Source organism: Lampris incognitus, chromosome 20 (assembly GCF_029633865.1).
Source record: "Lampris incognitus isolate fLamInc1 chromosome 20, fLamInc1.hap2, whole genome shotgun sequence".
In the NCBI taxonomy this organism is placed as follows: domain Eukaryota; kingdom Metazoa; phylum Chordata; class Actinopteri; order Lampriformes; family Lampridae; genus Lampris; species Lampris incognitus.
The window spans coordinates 4,192,584-4,211,643 of record NC_079230.1 but is presented as its reverse complement, the minus strand read 5'-3'; the positions used below and the strand labels follow the sequence as shown (position 1 = coordinate 4,211,643).

Below are 19,060 nucleotides of genomic sequence, written 5' to 3'. Positions count from 1 at the left end.
TTTATCCGGCGCGTCGACCCAGAGACACTTAGTAACCACACGATGAAGCACCCGCCATGCTGGGTACAGTCGGTGTCAGCGTGTCGGGTCGTGTGTAGGTGCCGAACAGGCGTGAAGCGGATTCACGCTGACTCGTGTCAGCGTGGCAGACATGTGAATCTGCCCGGTGCAGGCAGAGAACGAAGAAACAGTAGAAACCAACAGGAATGATGCTGAAGTACAGGAGCAAGACCAGCAGCCGGTCCAAGTTCACCAGACACCACTTCAAGGTTTCAGTCAGACTTCCCAGAGGACTTTCGGAACCCTGCAAAGCGTTGCTTTGACCTGTGTGCCACGGACAAGCGGTGGAGCATCGTCTGGTTTCCGTCGTGGGGAAGAGGACATGGAGACCATCGTGTTTTGGTTATAGTATTGTTAACCCCGCCGGCACGGTGGCGCAGTGGTTAGCGTGGTCGCCTCACAGCAAGAAGGTCCTGGGTTTGACCCCGGGTAGTCCAACCTTGGGGGTCGTCCCGGGTCGTCCTCTGTGTGGAGTTTGCATGTTCTCCCCGTGTCTGTGTGGGTTTCCTCCGGGTTTCCTCCCACAGTCCAAAGACATGTAGGTCAGGTGGATCAGCCTCACTCAATTGCCCCTAGGTAAGAGTGTGTGCCCTGTGTGATGGCGTGGCGGCCTGTCCAGGGTGTCTCCCCGGGCGGTCTGTCCAGGGTGTCTCCCCGGGCGGCCTGTCCAGGGTGTCTCCCCGGGCGGCCTGTCCAGGGTGTCTCCCCGGGCGGTCTGTCCAGGGTGTCTCCCCGGGCGGCCTGTCCAGGGTGTCTCCCCGGGCGGTCTGTCCAGGGTGTCTCCCCAGGCGGCCTGTCCAGGGTGTCTCCCCAGGCGGCCTGTCCAGGGTGTCTCCCCGCCTGCCGCCCAATGACTGCAGGGATAGGCCCCAGCACCCACGTGACCCCGAGAACAGGATGGACGCCTTTAATGGATGGATTATCGACTGCTCCAGATGAAGCAGGGGTTTGAATGGACTTTCTGTTGTTGAGGCTCAGTCAGAACTTTTCCCCCCTTTTTCTCCCTAATTATACTTGGCCAATTACCCCACTCTTCCGAGCCTTCCCGGTCTCTGATCCACCCCCTCTGCTGATCCGGGGAGGGCTTCAGACTACCACACATCTCCTCCCATACATGTGGAGCCACCAGCCGCTTCTTCTCACCTGACAGTGAGGAGTTTCACCAGGGGGACGTAGCGCGTGGAAGGATCATGCTACCCCCCCCCGGACAGGTGCCCTGACTGACCAGAGGAGGCGCTAGTGCAGCAACCAGGATGCATACCAACATCCGGCTTCCCACCCGCAGACACGGCCAATTGTGTCTGTAGGGACGCCCGACCAAGCCGGAGGTAACACGGGGATTCGAACCGGTGATCGCCGTGTTGGTAGGCAACGGAATAGACCGTCACACCACCCGGACATCCGCTCAGTCAGAACTTATACGTGCGTTCTCCTAACACAAATTGGCCGTAGCTAGCAGGGTAACGTTTGTGTGTTCCCTGGTACCAAACCATGAGGACGGTTTGTGTTCATGGAGAGAGGTGTTGTGACTCATGTAGGGTGATTTCCTCATGGACGGAGGTGTCATGTAGGGTGATTTCCTCATGGACGGAGGTGTCATGTAGGGTGATATCCTCATGGACAGAGGTGTCGTGACTCATGTGGGGTGATTTCTTCATGGACAGAGGTGTCGTGTAGGGGGATTTCCTCATGGACAGAGGTGTCGTGTAGGGTGATTTCCTCATGGACAGAGGTGTCGTAGGGTGATTTCTTCATGGACAGAGGTGTCATGTAGGGTGATTTCCTCATGGACAGAGGTGTCATGTAGGGTGATATCCTCATGGACAGAGGTGTCGTAGGGTGATTTCTTCATGGACAGAGGTGTCATGTAGGGTGATTTCCTCATGGACAGAGGTGTCATGTAGGGTGATATCCTCATGGACAGAGGTGTCGTGTAGGGTGATTTCCTCATGGACAGAGGTGTCGTAGGGTGATTTCTTCATGGACAGAGGTGTCGTAGGGTGATTTCTTCATGGACAGAGGTGTCCTGTAGGGTGATTTCCTCATGGACAGAGGTATCATGTAGGGTGATTTCCTCATGGACAGAGGTGTCGTAGGGTGATTTCTTCATGGACAGAGGTGTCCTGTAGGGTGATTTCCTCATGGACAGAGGTATCATGTAGGGTGATTTCCTCATGGACAGAGGTGTCGTAGGGTGATATCCTCATGGACAGAGGTGTCATAGGGTGATTTCCTCATGGACAGAGGTGTCGTAGGGTGATATCCTCATGGACAGAGGTGTCATGTAGGGTGATTTCCTCATGGACAGAGGTGTCGTAGGGTGATTTCCTCATGGACAGAGGTGTCATGTAGGGTGATATCCTCATGGACAGAGGTGTCGTGTAGGGTGATTTCCTCATGGACAGAGGTGTCGTGTAGGGTGATTTCCTCATGGACAGAGGTGTCATGTAGGGTGATTTCCTCATGGACAGAGATGTCGTGTAGGGTGATTTCCTCATGGACAGAGGTGTCATGTAGGGTGATTTCCTCATGGACAGAGGTGTCATGTAGGGTGATTTCCTCATGGACAGAGGTGTCATGTAGGATGATTTCCTCATGGACAGAGGTGTCATGTAGGGTGATTTCCTCATGGACAGAGGTGTCATGTAGGGTGATTTCCTCATGGACAGAGGTGTCGTAGGGTGATTTCCTCATGGACAGAGGTGTCATGTAGGGTGATATCCTCATGGACAGAGGTGTCGTAGGGTGATTTCCTCATGGACAGAGGTGTCATGTAGGGTGATATCCTCATGGACAGAGGTGTCATGTAGGGTGATTTCCCCATGGACAGAGGTGTCATGTAGGGTGATATCCTCATGGACAGAGGTGTCATGTAGGGTGATTTCCTCATGGACAGAGGTGTCATGTAGGGTGATTTCCTCATGGACAGAGGTGTCGTAGGGTGATTTCCTCATGGACAGAGTTGTCATGTAGGGTGATTTCCCCATGGACAGAGGTGTCATGTAGGGTGATATCCTCATGGACAGAGGTGTCATGTAGGGGGATTTCCTCATGGACAGAGGTGTCGTGTAGGGTGATATCCTCATGGACAGAGGTGTCATGTAGGGTGATATCCTCATGGACAGAGGTGTCGTGTAGGGTGATATCCTCATGGACAGAGGTGTCATGTAGGGTGATATCCTCATGGACAGAGGTGTCATGTAGGGTGATTTCCTCATGGACAGAGGTGTCGTGTAGGGTGATATCCTCATGGACAGAGGTGTCATGTAGGGTGATATCCTCATGGACAGAGGTGTCGTGTAGGGTGATATCCTCATGGACAGAGGTGTCATGTAGGGTGATATCCTCATGGACAGAGTTGTCATGTAGGGTGATTTCCCCATGGACAGAGGTGTCATGTAGGGTGATATCCTCATGGACAGAGGTGTCATGTAGGGGGATTTCCTCATGGACAGAGGTGTCATGTAGGGTGATATCCTCATGGACAGAGGTGTCATGTAGGGTGATATCCTCATGGACAGAGGTGTCGTGTAGGGTGATATCCTCATGGACAGAGGTGTCATGTAGGGTGATATCCTCATGGACAGAGGTGTCATGTAGGGTGATTTCCTCATGGACAGAGGTGTCATATAGGGTGATATCCTCATGGACAGAGGTGTCGTAGGGTGATTTCCTCATGGACAGAGGTGTCATGTAGGGTGATATCCTCATGGACAGAGGTGTCGTAGGGTGATTTCCTCATGGACAGAGGTGTCATGTAGGGTGATATCCTCATGGACAGAGGTGTCATGTAGGGTGATTTCCCCATGGACAGAGGTGTCATGTAGGGTGATATCCTCATGGACAGAGGTGTCATGTAGGGTGATTTCCTCATGGACAGAGGTGTCATGTAGGGTGATTTCCTCATGGACAGAGGTGTCGTAGGGTGATTTCCTCATGGACAGAGGTGTCATGTAGGGTGATTTCCTCATGGACAGAGGTGTCATGTAGGGTGATATCCTCATGGACAGAGGTGTCATGTAGGGTGATATCCTCATGGACAGAGGTGTCATGTAGGGTGATTTCCTCATGGACAGAGGTGTCGTAGGGTGATTTCCTCATGGACAGAGGTGTCATGTAGGGTGATATCCTCATGGACAGAGGTGTCATGTAGGGTGATTTCCTCATGGACAGAGGTGTCGTAGGGTGATTTCCTCATGGACAGAGGTGTCATGTAGGGTGATATCCTCATGGACAGAGGTGTCGTAGGGTGATTTCCTCATGGACAGAGTTGTCATATAGGGTGATTTCCCCATGGACAGAGGTGTCGTGTAGGGTGATATCCTCATGGACAGAGGTGTCATGTAGGGGGATTTCCTCATGGACAGAGGTGTCATGTAGGGTGATATCCTCATGGACAGAGGTGTCATGTAGGGTGATATCCTCATGGACAGAGGTGTCGTGTAGGGTGATATCCTCATGGACAGAGCTGCCATGTAGGGTGATTTCCTCATGGACAGAGGTGTCATGTAGGGTGATATCCTCATGGACAGAGGTGTCGTAGGGTGATTTCCTCATGGACAGAGGTGTCGTGTAGGGTGATTTCCTCATGGACAGAGGTGTCATGTAGGGTGATTTCCTCATGGACAGAGGTGTCATGTAGGGTGATATCCTCATGGACAGAGGTGTCATGTAGGGTGATATCCTCATGGACAGAGGTGTCGTGTAGGGTGATATCCTCATGGACAGAGGTGTCATGTAGGGTGATTTCCTCATGGACAGAGGTGTCATGTAGGGTGATTTCCCCATGGACAGAGGTGTCATGTAGGGTGATTTCCCCATGGACAGAGCTGCCATGTAGGGTGATTTCCTCATGGACAGAGGTGTCATGTAGGGTGATATCCTCATGGACAGAGCTGCCATGTAGGGTGATTTCCTCATGGACAGAGGTGTCATGTAGGGTGATATCCTCATGGACAGAGGTGTCGTAGGGTGATTTCCTCATGGACAGAGGTGTCGTGTAGGGTGATTTCCTCATGGACAGAGGTGTCATGTAGGGTGATTTCCTCATGGACAGAGGTGTCATGTAGGGTGATATCCTCATGGACAGAGGTGTCATGTAGGGTGATATCCTCATGGACAGAGGTGTCGTGTAGGGTGATATCCTCATGGACAGAGGTGTCATGTAGGGTGATTTCCTCATGGACAGAGGTGTCATGTAGGGTGATTTCCCCATGGACAGAGGTGTCATGTAGGGTGATTTCCTCATGGACAGAGCTGCCATGTAGGGTGATTTCCTCATGGACAGAGGTGTCATGTAGGGTGATATCCTCATGGACAGAGCTGCCATGTAGGGTGATTTCCTCATGGACAGAGGTGTCATGTAGGGTGATATCCTCATGGACAGAGGTGTCGTAGGGTGATATCCTCATGGACAGAGGTGTCGTAGGGTGATTTCCTCATGGACAGAGGTGTCGTAGGGTGATTTCCTCATGGACAGAGGTGTCATGTAGGGTGATTTCCTCATGGACAGAGGTGTCATGTAGGGTGATTTCCCCATGGACAGAGGTGTCCTGTAGGGTGATTTCCTCATGGACAGAGCTGCCATGTAGGGTGATTTCCTCATGGACAGAGGTGTCATGTAGGGTGATATCCTCATGGACAGAGCTGCCATGTAGGGTGATTTCCTCATGGACAGAGGTGTCATGTAGGGTGATATCCTCATGGACAGAGGTGTCGTAGGGTGATTTCCTCATGGACAGAGGTGTCGTGTAGGGTGATTTCCTCATGGACAGAGGTGTCCTGTAGGGTGATTTCCTCATGGACAGAGGTGTCATGTAGGGTGATTTCCTCATGGACAGAGGTGTCATGTAGGGTGATATCCTCATGGACAGAGGTGTTATGTAGGGTGATATCCTCATGGACAGAGGTGTCGTGTAGGGTGATATCCTCATGGACAGAGGTGTCATGTAGGGTGATTTCCTCATGGACAGAGGTGTCATGTAGGGTGATATCCTCATGGACAGAGGTGTCATGTAGGGTGATATCCTCATGGACAGAGCTGTCATGTAGGGTGATTTCCTCATGGACAGAGGTGTCATGTAGGGTGATTTCCTCATGGACAGAGGTGTCATGTAGGGTGATTTCCTCATGGACAGAGGTGTCATGTAGGGTGATTTCCTCATGGACAGAGGTGTCGTGTAGGGTGATATCCTCATGGACAGAGCTGTCATGTAGGGTGATTTCCTCATGGACAGAGGTGTCATGTAGGGTGATTTCCTCATGGACAGAGGTGTCATGTAGGGTGATATCCTCATGGACAGAGGTGTCATGTAGGGTGATATCCTCATGGACAGAGCTGTCATGTAGGGTGATTTCCTCATGGACAGAGGTGTCATGTAGGGTGATTTCCTCATGGACAGAGGTGTCATGTATGGTGATTTCCTCATGGACAGAGGTGTCATGTAGGGTGATATCCTCATGGACAGAGCTGTCATGTAGGGTGATTTCCTCATGGACAGAGGTGTCATGTAGGGTGATTTCCTCATGGACAGAGGTGTCATGTAGGGTGATTTCCCCATGGACAGAGGTGTCATGTAGGGTGATTTCCCCATGGACAGAGCTGTCATGTAGGGTGATTTCCTCATGGACAGAGGTGTCATGTAGGGTGATTTCCCCATGGACAGAGCTGTCATGTAGGGTGATTTCCCCATGGACAGAGCTGTCATGTAGGGTGATTTCCCCATGGACAGAGCTGTCATGTAGGGGGATTTCCTCATGGACAGAGGTGTCATGTAGGGTGATTTCCTCATGGACAGAGGTGTCATGTAGGGTGATTTCCTCATGGACAGAGGTGTCATGTAGGGTGATTTCCTCATGGACAGAGGTGTCATGTAGGGTGATATCCTCATGGACAGAGGTGTCGTAGGGTGATTTCCTCATGGACAGAGGTGTCATGTAGGGTGATTTTCCTACCTCTCTCTGTGTGTTGTCAGTGGAGACAGCTGGGAAAACCCATCTGGCTCCCCCGGTACCTCAGTGATTGGTTGTGGGAGGTTCTATTGGAAGTGTGTTACATGTGTCTCAGACAGGTGTGTGATATATGGCTGTTCAGTAGATTCGTCACACAGAAGGTGTTACGCAACCTGTCAGATAAGAGTGGTTGTTCAAGAGCTGCACCACAACACCGGTTCAGTGTTATCAGATAATGGACTTGTTCAGGAAAGCCAGCTGGCGCTGAACACTGATGCACTGATGATGAATGACTGCAGTGTGAGGAATTCTGTGTGTATGTGTGTGTGTGTGATGAGGCGTCCATTGTTGCAGCTGGCAGTGATTGTCTAACAGTCAGGTAACAGGTGTGGCTGTGGTGATGACGTCATCAGCGGGTGACTCAGGTGTGCCTCTGCTCCTCGCTCTCCTCCTTCACCCTCGGCCTCCCATGTCAGTCCAGCAGTTCCAGCCAGCAGCCTGGAAACCCGGGTTCCCGTCTCGTTTTCTTCAACGGCTGAATGTCAGCTCGTCTTCTGACTTTCCCAGCCTTCAGTCCGCCCGGTGGTTTCACTAATTAGTCCTCCACTTCTCTGACCCATGTGTGTTAAACGGTGGAAGTGGCCGGGGCAATGAATGAATGAATGAATGAATGAATGAATGAATGAATGAATGAATGAATGAATGAATGAATGAATGAATATGTGTAGTTTACTACCAAGTGCAGAGGCATTTTTTGTCTTTTCACTTGGAACTTTTTTCCAAGAAGTGATGCGAGAGGAATGTCAGAAGGGGTACACACACACACACACACACACACACACACACACACACACACACACACACACTGCTCTGTCACTTCCAGTTAAAACAGATTACAGAGGTGTGTGTGTGTGTGTGTGTGTGTGTGTTGTGTGTGTGTGTGTGTGTGTGTGTGTCCAGTCATTACTTCTCATCTGTGTCAGGTGACTATTTCCTGTCTCAGTGCTCTAGTGACCCCCGACCCCTAGCCAATGACAACAAAGGGAGGGGGCGGGATTATCACACAAGGCCAATCACAGCAGGGAGCTATCATCTCTGTGACAACCTGGCTGACCCTTTGATCTGGGGGGCCCATGATTCTGATTGGGCCCTGAGAGTTCCGTTTCCCACGGTGATAATAGGAGCTCTCAGGTGATTGGTTAAGTGAAGGGGGTCAGGGCCGTTTGTTTTCTCGGCGCTGTGGCTTTGAACTTTGACCTCCTTATTAGTGTTTGTTTCTACTGATGACGTTCTTGGAATCAAAGCTTGTTCCGCCATCGCAAGATGATTTGTTTTCCCTGTGACGGTTGACTAAGCACCACCCTGCCCCTCTCACCAACACCAGTACAACCACAGCCTTCTGCTGTTGGTTACTGGGAGCTGACCAGTACAACCACAGTCTTCTGCTGTTGGTTACTGGGAGCTGACCACTACAACTACAGTGTTCTACTGTTGGTTACTGGGAGCTGACCAGTACAATCACAGTCTTCTGCTGTTGGTTACTGGGAGTTGACCAGTACAACTACAGTCTTCTGCTGTTGGTTACTGGGAGTTGACCAGTACTACCACAGTCTTCTCCTGTTGGTTACTGGGAGCTGACCACTACAACTACAGTGTTCTACTGTTGGTTACTGGGAGCTGACCAGTACAATCACAGTCTTCTGCTGTTGGTTACTGGGAGCTGACCAGTACAACTACAGTCTTCTACTGTTGGTTACTGGGAGTTGACCAGTACTACCACAGTCTTCTACTGTTGGTTACTGGGAGTTGACCAGTACTACCACAGTCTTCTACTGTTGGTTACTGGGAGCTGACCAGTACAACCACAGTCTTCTGCTGTTGGTTACTGGGAGCTGACCAGTACTACCACAGTCTTCTACTGTTGGTTACTGGGAGTTGACCAGTACTACCACAGTCTTCTACTGTTGGTTACTGGGGGCTGACCAGTACAACCACAGTCTTCTACTGTTGGTTACTGGGAGTTGACCAGTACAACCACAGTCTTCTGCTGTTGGTTACTGGGAGCTGACCAGTACAACTACATTCTTCTGCTGTTGGTTACTGGGAGCTGACCAGTACTACCACAGTCTTCTGCTGTTGGTTACTGGGAGTTGACCAGTACAATTACAGTCTTCTACTGTTGGTTACTGGGAGTTGACCAGTACAACTACAGTCTTCTGCTGTTGGTTACTGGGAGCTGACGAGTACAACTACAGTCTTCTGCTGTTGGTTACTGGGAGCTGACCAGTACAATTACAGTCTTCTACTGTTGGTTACTGGGAGCTGACCACTACAACTACAGTGTTCTGCTGTTGGTTACTGGGAGCTGACCAGTACAATCACAGTCTTCTGCTGTTGGTTACTGGGAGCTGACCAGTACTACCACAGTCTTCTACTGTTGGTTACTGGGAGTTGACCAGTACTACCACAGTCTTCTACTGTTGGTTACTGGGAGTTGACCAGTACTACCACAGTCTTCTACTGTTCGTTACTGGGAGTTGACCAGTACTACCACAGTCTTCTACTGTTCGTTACTGGGAGCTGACCAGTACAAGCACAGTCTTCTGCTGTTGGTTACTGGGAGCTGACCAGTACAACTACAGTCTTCTACTGTTGGTTACTGGGAGTTGACCAGTACTACCACAGTCTTCTACTGTTGGTTACTGGGAGTTGACCAGTACTACCACAGTCTTCTACTGTTGGTTACTGGGTGCTGACCAGTACAACCACAGCCCTGTTGTTGGTCAGTGAAACAGTGGATGGAAAAGTACCTTGCCCAAGGACACGTTGGAAGGTTATTCAGCTACTTGTCTAAACAATCCTGAGATTTGAACCAGCAGTCTTATGGACACGAGCCGTCTTAGCCACCCTGTGCGTTCGCATCGCTGGTTCTTCTACCCGACTGTGTCCTCCTCTCTCCACAGGAAGAAAACAGGAAGTGCAACCACCCCAATGATGACCAGAGTTCCTGTCAGGGGGAGGCGGGGCCAGAGATCGCCATAGAAACACAACAGAGTGAAGGTGAACCACATGGTAGAGAATAGATGGACTAAAGCAGGTTAGAGGGTATGGTGCTCTGCTGCGGAGTACACTGAATAGACCGCAGATATGAAATACAATAGAAGCAGCATCCGCCATTTTTCCTGTTGTTTTAATGGACTCATGGAAACTCTAATAACAATAATACTAGGGATGTAAGAAACTATCGATACACTCGAGAATGGCGATATTATCTTGTGTGATACTGTATCGATTCTCAAAACAACTGTATCGAGTTTTAATTGTTTACATGTAAAGGTTCGTGACAAACATGTTGTGTTGTGTGTAACCCCACGACCGCTAGATAACAGTGTTGTAATCTATCTTCAGCCATTTGACTCTTCCACTCCAACACAACAACGTAAACTGAGACAGGAAGTAGCATAACACAAAGAACACAGGTCTATGAAACCACAATATATCACCTTTCTTACAGTACCACAATATATCACCTTTCTTACAGCACCACAATATATCACCTTCCTTACAGTACCACAATATATCACCTTTCTTACAGTACCACAATATATCACCTTTCTCACAGTACCACAATATATCACCTGTCTTACAGTATCACAATATATCACCTTCCTGACAGTATCACAATATATCACCTTTCTTACAGTATCACAATATATCACCTTTCTAACAGCATCACAATATATCACCTTCCTTACAGTATCACAATATATCACCTTCCTTACAGTATCACAATATATCACCTTTCTTACAGTACCACAATATATCACGTTGCTCACAGTATCACAATATATCACCTGTCTTACAGTACCACAATATATCACCTTTCTTACAGTACCACAATATATCACCTTCCTTACAGTACCACAATATATCACCTGTCTTACAGTACCACAATATATCACCTGTCTTACAGTACCACAATATATCACCTTCCTTACAGTACCACAATATATCACCATATATTGAATCGTAACCCCTGTATCGTGATAAGTATCATAACTCCAGATTCTCGCCAGCACCCGGCCCTAAATAATACATTTTATTTGCACAGCGCTTTTCAAAATACTCAAAGATGCTTTACATATGTTAAAATAACCATAAAAGCAACACAGCAAAAACATAAAACACACATATTAATCACACATTAGCAGTAATTCTGAAGAGGTGAGTGGTGATTAGTGATTTGAACGTGGACAGATCGGTACAGTCTCTGGTGTGTCTGGGGAGGGGGTTCCAGAGGGAGGGGGCAGGATGGAGAAGAGTCTGCCACCCCAGGTCCTGTGTGGGGGGGACAGGAGGTTGGTGTCAGAGGGGCGAAGGCTGCTGCTACTTGACCTTTCTTGATCTTCTTGACCAGCAGTGACTCCTCAGAAAGCAAGAAGTGGACCGGTGATCATGCCTGGAAACAAAAACCTGGCCGTTGAGAAGCTAGACAAGGTCTGCAGGTGGAGCATCACTACATATAAGGTGACGGAGAACTAAGACAGATGGACTATTTGAATGTGTTAGGCTTACATCTATTCATAGATGAATAGCTCACCAAAAGCAGTGACCCAACATTTCTTTCTCTCTCACTTTTAATTTATTCATCTCTCTCTCTGTAGTGTACCAGGCAGGTTCTGTCAGAGAAGATGGGTCGTGGGTCCCGCACGGTGGATCTGGACCTGGAGCCCCGACTGGAGGTCCTGTCAGACGACCGTCAACGCTACAGTCATGTGACCAAGCTGGCACAGACGCTGGCCAATCAGCTCGCCCAGATGTCACTTACCCAGAAGTCCCTGGGGGACGCCTTCGCTGACCTCAGCCTCAAAACACCAAAGCTACATGTGGGTCGTAATATTATTATTATTATAATTACTACATAAATCATATCACATTTTCCTCATTCCTGTCTCGCTTCTTCCGAATGTTCCCTCTCGAGAAAGACAGAGAGGAATGAGAGCGAGGCTTCATGTCGAGACTTTACGGTCACTATTGGAAAGTTACCAGTCGCTAAAAAATACACACTAGGTCATAAATTGGCAGCATAATTGGCGGCACAGTGGCCCAGTGGTTGGCGCCATCACCTCACAGCAAGAAGGTCCTGGGTTCGAACCCCGGGGTTGTCCAACCTTGGGGGTCAACCCAGGTCGTCCTCTGTGTGGATTTTGGATGTTCTCCCCGGGTCTGTGGTGGGTTTTCTCCGGGTGCTCCGGTTTCCCCCACCATCAAAAATACATGCGTGTTAGGAGATGTGGTAGTCTGCAGCCCTCCCTGGATCGACGGTGGGGGACAGCGACCAGGACAGCTCGGAAGAGTGGGATAATTGGCTGGATACAACTCAGGGGGGATATGCATGTCAGGGTTAATACTTCTGTCTGTGCCCTATGCGGGGCATGGCAAGACAAAGTGGACGGTGGCTGCCCCCTTCCCCTAGCTACACAGCTAGGATGGGTTAAATGCAGAGAAAGAATTGCCCCACAGGGATCAATATAAGTAGTAAAAAACATAAAATGTATTTTTACCTGTCTGAGACGGTTCTACCTGTGATTGTATATTGGCCACTAGTAAATATGTCTTAATGCTAGGTGCTGTTCCAGTAATTGCTAGGGAACGTCCCGCTCTTACTGGTTTCTTTTGAATAAAGCCGAGTAGTGTTTCAAAAGTGACGAGTTGCTATTCAGTTCGACACCTCAGTTTTTTTATTTTGACTAGTCAAAGTTGAAATTGTGATATCAACTCCTAGTTGTGACTAGTAATATTAATTCACTAGTTTTAAAAATATAGATAAAGTAAAAACAAATATGTTGATATCTTCCTTTGGAATACAGATTAGATCTCATTATAAAGCTACTTGTCAATACTGAGTAGCAACGAGTAACAATGTGAAAATCAGAATGGCAACTGGTCATTGATGAATAGTGACTAGTAACTTATATATAATGACTAGTAGAAGTGGATTAACAACGAGAGCTATTTAAGTAGTGACTAATAATAATAGTAATAATCATAATAATAATAATGATAATAGTAATAATAATAATAATAGACATAATAATAGTAATACTCATAATAATAATAATGATAATAGTAATAATAATAATAATAATAATAGACATAATAATAGTAATAATAATAATAATAATAATAATAATAGACAATGATACTAATAATCATAATAATAATAATAATAATAATAGTAATAATAATAATAGACATAATAATAGTAATAATCATAATAATAATAATGATAATAGTAATAATAATAATAATAGACATAATAATAGTAATAATAATAATAATAATAGTAATAATAATAATAGACATAATAATAGTAATAATCATAGTAATAATAATGATAATAGTAATAATAATAATAGACATAATAATAGTAATAATCATAATAATAATAATGATAATAGTAATAATAATAGTAATAATAATAATAGACATAAAAATAGTAATAATAATAATAATAATAGTAACAGACTAAAGGTGGGGAATGAAAAGTTGATATCTGATATGTGACGCCTCATCAGGTTCAGCTGATAAGCAGCTTGGTGTTGTCCTAGTAACAACATAGTAGTGACTAGTACCTTTTAATTAGGTGCCAGTAACTAAAATAAAAAACTAGCGTTCACTAGATTGTTACTAGTAAAGGGGGAAAGTGACAAATTATAATCAGATGAGTAACTAGTGCTTATTCTGATAGAGCGTTAGATACTAAATTGTTAATAGCTGCTTAGAAAATTGAGCAACTAGTGACTTTGCAGTCGTGACTCGTTAGTAGTGCCTACACGGGAACAAATGATAAGACAGCCCACCATACGCTGGGCGGGAATGGCGGCCCCCCGCCACACCGATGACCAGCCATATATAGCGGTGCAGTTACACAACGCTAATACAGGGAGTTGCTTTTGCTCCGCATGTGGCAGTGGGAAGCTGTGTTAAATGTGGCATTTCTGAGCATGAAAACATGGCAGGTCACCTCTTTGTGTGACGCGGAGGAGGAGAATACATGTTGTTGACCTAACAGGGGATGCACACATCTCTCTTTCAGGCAGAGTTTGGTCTGAACGCCGACACCCAGAAGTTTCTGTCCAGGACCGGGGAGACTCTGGTGGAGGCCGTTAACTCCTTCACTGCCAACATGAACACCCTGGTGAATAAGACCATAGAGGACACCATGATCAACGTGAAGCAGTACGAGACTGCCAGGTCGGTGCCTCTCCCTTTGTGTTAGACGTCGTTTCACCACAAATCGCCCGCGGGTCCTTCAGCCGACCCGCTTACGCAGACAGGAGCAGCTCGGTAATGAGAGCGTCAAGAGGGAACGCTTCAGTTCCTGGCTCACCAGCGTTACGTGTATCACATAGAGAGAAGGTCAGAGGTCAGAGCCACAACATCCTGTCGTTAGAGGAAACGGCTGAGGGACGCTGCGGTTAAACGCACACCTTTTGTCATTCTGCTTGAAATCATTGTGGTTGAAGATGTCATGCCCTGTGGTGGACCGGCGGCCTGTCCAGGGTGTCTCCCCGGGGGCCTGCCGCCCAGTGACTGCTGGGACAGGCTCCAGCATCCCCGCCACCCTGAGAGAGAGCAGGAGGAGCGGTCTGGATGATGGATGGGTGGAGATTTCATGTCAGCTGTTCTCCCCAATTGTACCCGGCCAACCATCCCGCTCTTCCGAGCCGTCCCGGTCGCTGCTCCACCCCCTGTGGCGATCCAGGGGGGGGTTGAGTCCACACGGTTCTCGCCACATAGTTCTCGCCACATACGGCAGCACTACGGAGTCGGAGACTTCCGCGCGGTCAAGTCCGTGCAACAATCAATGATGGGATAAAATCCATAAAATAGTACAAAATCAGTTAAAAGTTGTTAAAAGTGGAAAAGAAGGAAGGAAGCAGAGCAGCAAACAAACGAACGAACAAACGAACCAACCGTCAGCTGACGACCGCCGGTGACTCGGCAGGGCGGGCACATGCACTGAAAGAAGGGAGCCAGGAAGTAATCGGGTTAAATCCTTGACGTGGTACCATTCTTCTTTTGATCGGTTTATGAAAAGGTTTGACCTCCCCCCCGTCCCCCGTCCCCCCCCCCCCGCCCCACGGGCGATTGAAATATCAGTCGGTTGGGGCCTGTTTGTTCTGGCTGAGGTTCTGGTATGGAGCATCTTTATTCTGTTTGGGCTTTTAATGGCAGTATTGGGCTCCATGGAAACGTAGCTGGGGATGCTCGAATGGTGATGTACGATAGAGAGGTGACGGGTTAAAAACTATTACACTAAAAAAAGGAGGAAATCAACACATTAAGCCGACTTCTTGAGCAAAACTCAACAGAACCTACCATGTTCATTACGTCACATTTCTTTTCTTGTGTGTTTTTTACGTAAGTGAGATTTGACATCTTTTACTGCCTGGTTTTCATTCAAGCTACCACGTTTGGGATGTGTTTCTGTTCATCTTCAAATTTAACTTGCTCCGGCCATGTATCAACCCTCTTTCTCCCCTTCCTCCTCCTCCTCCTCGTCTTCCTGCAGGATCGAGTACGACGCATACCGCTGTGACCTAGAGGAGCTGAACATGGGGCCGCGAGACGCCTCCACCCTCCCCAAACTGGAACAGTCCCAGAAAACCTTCCAGGTCCAGAGAGACAAGTACCTGAAGACCCGCAATGACCTGTCAACCAAACTCAAACTGCTGGAGGAGAATAAGGTGTGAGGTGGTGGGGGAGGGGGGGGGGAGGGGGGTCGCTGGTGAAATGGTTGAAGGTGGCGAGATGGATGGAAGTATGGAAAAACTGACAAGATGTCTGTCTGTCCGTCTGTCTGTCTGTCTGTCTGTCTGTCTGTCTGTCTGTCTGTCCGTCCGTCTGTCTGTCTGTCTGTCTGTCTGCCTGTCTGTCTGTCTGTCTGTCCGTCCGTCCGTCCGTCCGTCCGTCCGTCCGTCCGTCCGTCCGTCCGTCCGTCCGTCCGTCCGTCCGTCTGTCTGTCTGTCTGTCTGTCTGTCTGTCTGTCTGTCCGTCCGTCCGTCCGTCCGTCCGTCCGTCCGTCCGTCCGTCCGTCCGTCCGTCCGTCCGTCCGTCCGTCCGTCCGTCTGTCCGTCTGTCTGTCCGTCTGTCCGTCTGTCTGTCTGTCTGTCTGTCTGTCTGTCCGTCTGTCTGTCTGTCCGTCTGTCTGTCTGTCTGTCTGTCCGTCTGTCTGTCCGTCCGTCTGTCCGTCTGTCTGTCTGTCCGTCTGTCCGTCTGTCTGTCCGTCTGTCTGTCCGTCCGTCTGTCCGTCTGTCTGTCTGTCCGTCTGTCTGTCTGTCCGTCTGTCTGTCTGTCTTTTTCAGGTCAAGGTTCTTCATAACCAGCTGTGGTTGCTCCACAGCGCCGTGTCCTCCTACAGCTCCTCCTGTCAGCATCGTGTGGAGGAGAACCGGAAGAGGGTCTCTCTGCTGGACCCCAGCGTGGCCTCGCTCTCCTGGCTGGAGGACAGTTGACCTGCAGGCAACACACAGGGACAAATTAATCCAAAGCTACTGGTACAGACAGACGACCGCGCCCTTTTTAATGACGGATAAACGGACTTTTAGATAGCTTGAAGGTATGCTAGGTAGGCAGGAAGATGGGAGGATGGACAGAAAGATTTATATTTCGGTGGTTTATGCCGGAGAGGAAATGTGTGTTGTGTGTTGTTTATTGGAGTTGGCCATAACGAGCTTTTGACTGACAGCTCAAATCACTGCCGCCATCAGTCAAACTCATATCAGAGCTAAATGTACAAATTTAACCAGCAAAGTTAACACCTCTACTCCTGTTTCATCTAACTCCTCCACCCTTTCAATGGCGAACATCGCTCCTTCACCACCTGACCTTTGACCCTGACAGTGTGTGACCCCTGGTCTATTTTCTGGAGAAACACGTCGGAGTCCAGTTATAAGGTCTTCCGGCGTGTTTCATGGTGTTTGAAAGTGCGACCGTCAGTCAGGGTCACCAAGACTGCCTTTGAACTTTGAACCCCTCCAAAGACGTCGTGGTGCCATGTCACAATCCTCTACACTAATGTGTGTGGCTCAGTTCTCGGACGACGGCGGACCGGCGTGTTATAAAACGCTCCGCTCCATCCTTCTCTTTGCAGCCGTGCCGTCGACTGTGTTGAAATGTTTGTTTTGCAGGTGTTAAAGCCACGGTCACGTTACCGCCAACGTTTGATGAATGTCTTTATTTCAGTGCAATCTCCTGACGAAGACCAAAACTTGAATCCATCTCAGAAGCCCGCTGCACCTTCCAGCACTCCAGAAATACTCATTTACATTCCACCCGCACCCTTTGCACCGCCCTGCTGATGTTTCCAGCTGTTTCGTATGGAAGCCGTCACCTGCAGCGTGTCCTGAAACACGCCTGGAGAGTCGTTAGCATAATGTCTCGTTAGCCAGGTTCCCTTCTTAGCTGTGTGTCCTGACCCTTATGTGTTTTAGCGTCTTCCTGTCTGGGTTGCTGTGATATCCTGCGTCTAGTCCGACAGCAGCAACTCCACGAAAACACCAACAACCAAACTGTGGATGCTTTGTGCAATATTGTTTTCTCTTTTAAAGTCGTTTTCGGGCATCCGGGTGGCGTGGCGGTCTATTCCGTCGCCTACCAACACAGGGATCGCTGGTTCAAATCCCCGTGTTACCTCCGGCTTGGTCGGGCGTCCCTACAGACACAATTGGCCGTGTCTGCGGGTGGGAAGCCGGATGTGGGTATGTGTCCTGGTCGCTGCACTAGCGCCTCCTCTGGTCAGTTGGGCGCCTGTTCGGGGGGAGGGGGAACTGGGGGGAATAGAGTGATTCTCCCACGCGCTACGTCCCCCTGGTGAAACTCCTCACTGTCAGGTGAAAAGAAGCGGCCGGTGACTCCACATGTATGGGAGGAGGCATGTGGTAGTCTGCAGCCCTCCCTGGATCATCAGAGGGGGTGGAGCAGAGACCGGGACGGCTCGGAAGAGTGGGGTAATTGGCCAAGTACAATTGGGGAGAAAAAGGGGGACATTTTTAAAAAAAAGTAATTTTCCACTTTGAACAAGAATACTTTTACCTTTTTATGTGCTGCTTTATAATCCTAAGTGGTCTGCCAATAACATTGGCCTGTCTGGGCACCCTTACCCAGCACCACACACTGCTTTAGCTTCTTTACCTTTTGGCTGTGATGGCTACATGTCTGCCAGCACATCTAGGAGACTAAACTTATATTGAAATAAATGAGTAATTGATGACTATTTCCTTCATTAGTTTGTTCTGATTTCCACTTAAGAAGGAACATTTCAGTTTTGAACAGAATAAAGTCCTGGACGCGTCCTCTAGCAAGGTGGTTTTGTAAAGGGGGGCGTCTCAGTTGAATGTCTTTGTGCTAATCCTTCAACGTAAGCCACGCCGATCAGAGTTCGTGGTATAAAAACGATATTTTCTGAGGTGTCGGTGTAAATCATCCGGGATAATAAAGCCGGACTGTTAAAATGAGGTTCTCTTTATTTGAATGTCCTACGGAAGTCGGTTGGCCGAAGACATTTTTGGGTCTTCGGAGTTTTGGGGGGGGGGAGCGTGTAAACATGCCGTCCACTCAGTTTGAGAGTGAAAAGAAATCTTTTCTGAAGTGATTGTGTTTCCTTCAGGCGGCTGAACTTTTGTGCCGTGTCAGCTGACTCCACTGTGGCCCAGTTCAGACTGGCTTCAGAACCAGCTTGGGAGAGGTTGAGTCCTTAGCTTCGGCATGGTGGTGTGGGGCACGACTGAATGGGAGATATCAGTACTGCACCTTTTGCCCACCAGTACTGTGTCTGTTAGCATCAGTACTGTGTCTGTTACTGTCAGTACTGCATGTTAGCTATCAGTACTGCATCTGCTGGCCTCTGTACTGTGTCTGTTAGCATCAGTACTGTGTCTGTTAGCATCAGTACTGCATGTTAGCCATCAGTACTGCATCTGCTGGCCTCTGTACTGTGTCTGTTAGCATCAGTACTGTGTCTGTTACTGTCAGTACTGCATGT

The 19,060-nt window shown here is 48.5% G+C and overlaps 1 protein-coding gene across 1 annotated transcript; it reads left to right on the top strand.

Moving 5' to 3' along the window:
• The first annotated feature begins 11,432 nt into the window (after window positions 1-11,432).
• Window positions 11,433-18,520, top strand: LOC130130602 (arfaptin-1-like). The gene is made up of 5 exons (XM_056300334.1): window positions 11,433-11,538; window positions 11,676-11,897; window positions 14,111-14,268; window positions 15,590-15,764; window positions 16,383-18,520. Exons 1-5 carry the CDS (start codon window positions 11,467-11,469, stop codon window positions 16,530-16,532), a joined length of 777 nt encoding a protein of 258 aa, XP_056156309.1. The 5' UTR covers window positions 11,433-11,466; the 3' UTR covers window positions 16,533-18,520.
• The last annotated feature ends 540 nt before the right edge of the window (window positions 18,521-19,060 follow it).

Excerpts from the sequence above, each read along its gene's own strand:
- LOC130130602 (XM_056300334.1), top strand. The coding sequence starts at position 11,467 with ATGCCTGGAAACAAAAACCTGGCCGTTGAGAAGCTAGACAAGGTCTGC. Across the intron at positions 11,898-14,110 it reads TCAAAACACCAAAGCTACAT|GCAGAGTTTGGTCTGAACGC; the intron begins GTGGGTCGTAAT and ends TCTCTCTTTCAG. Across the intron at positions 15,765-16,382 it reads AACTGCTGGAGGAGAATAAG|GTCAAGGTTCTTCATAACCA; the intron begins GTGTGAGGTGGT and ends TGTCTTTTTCAG.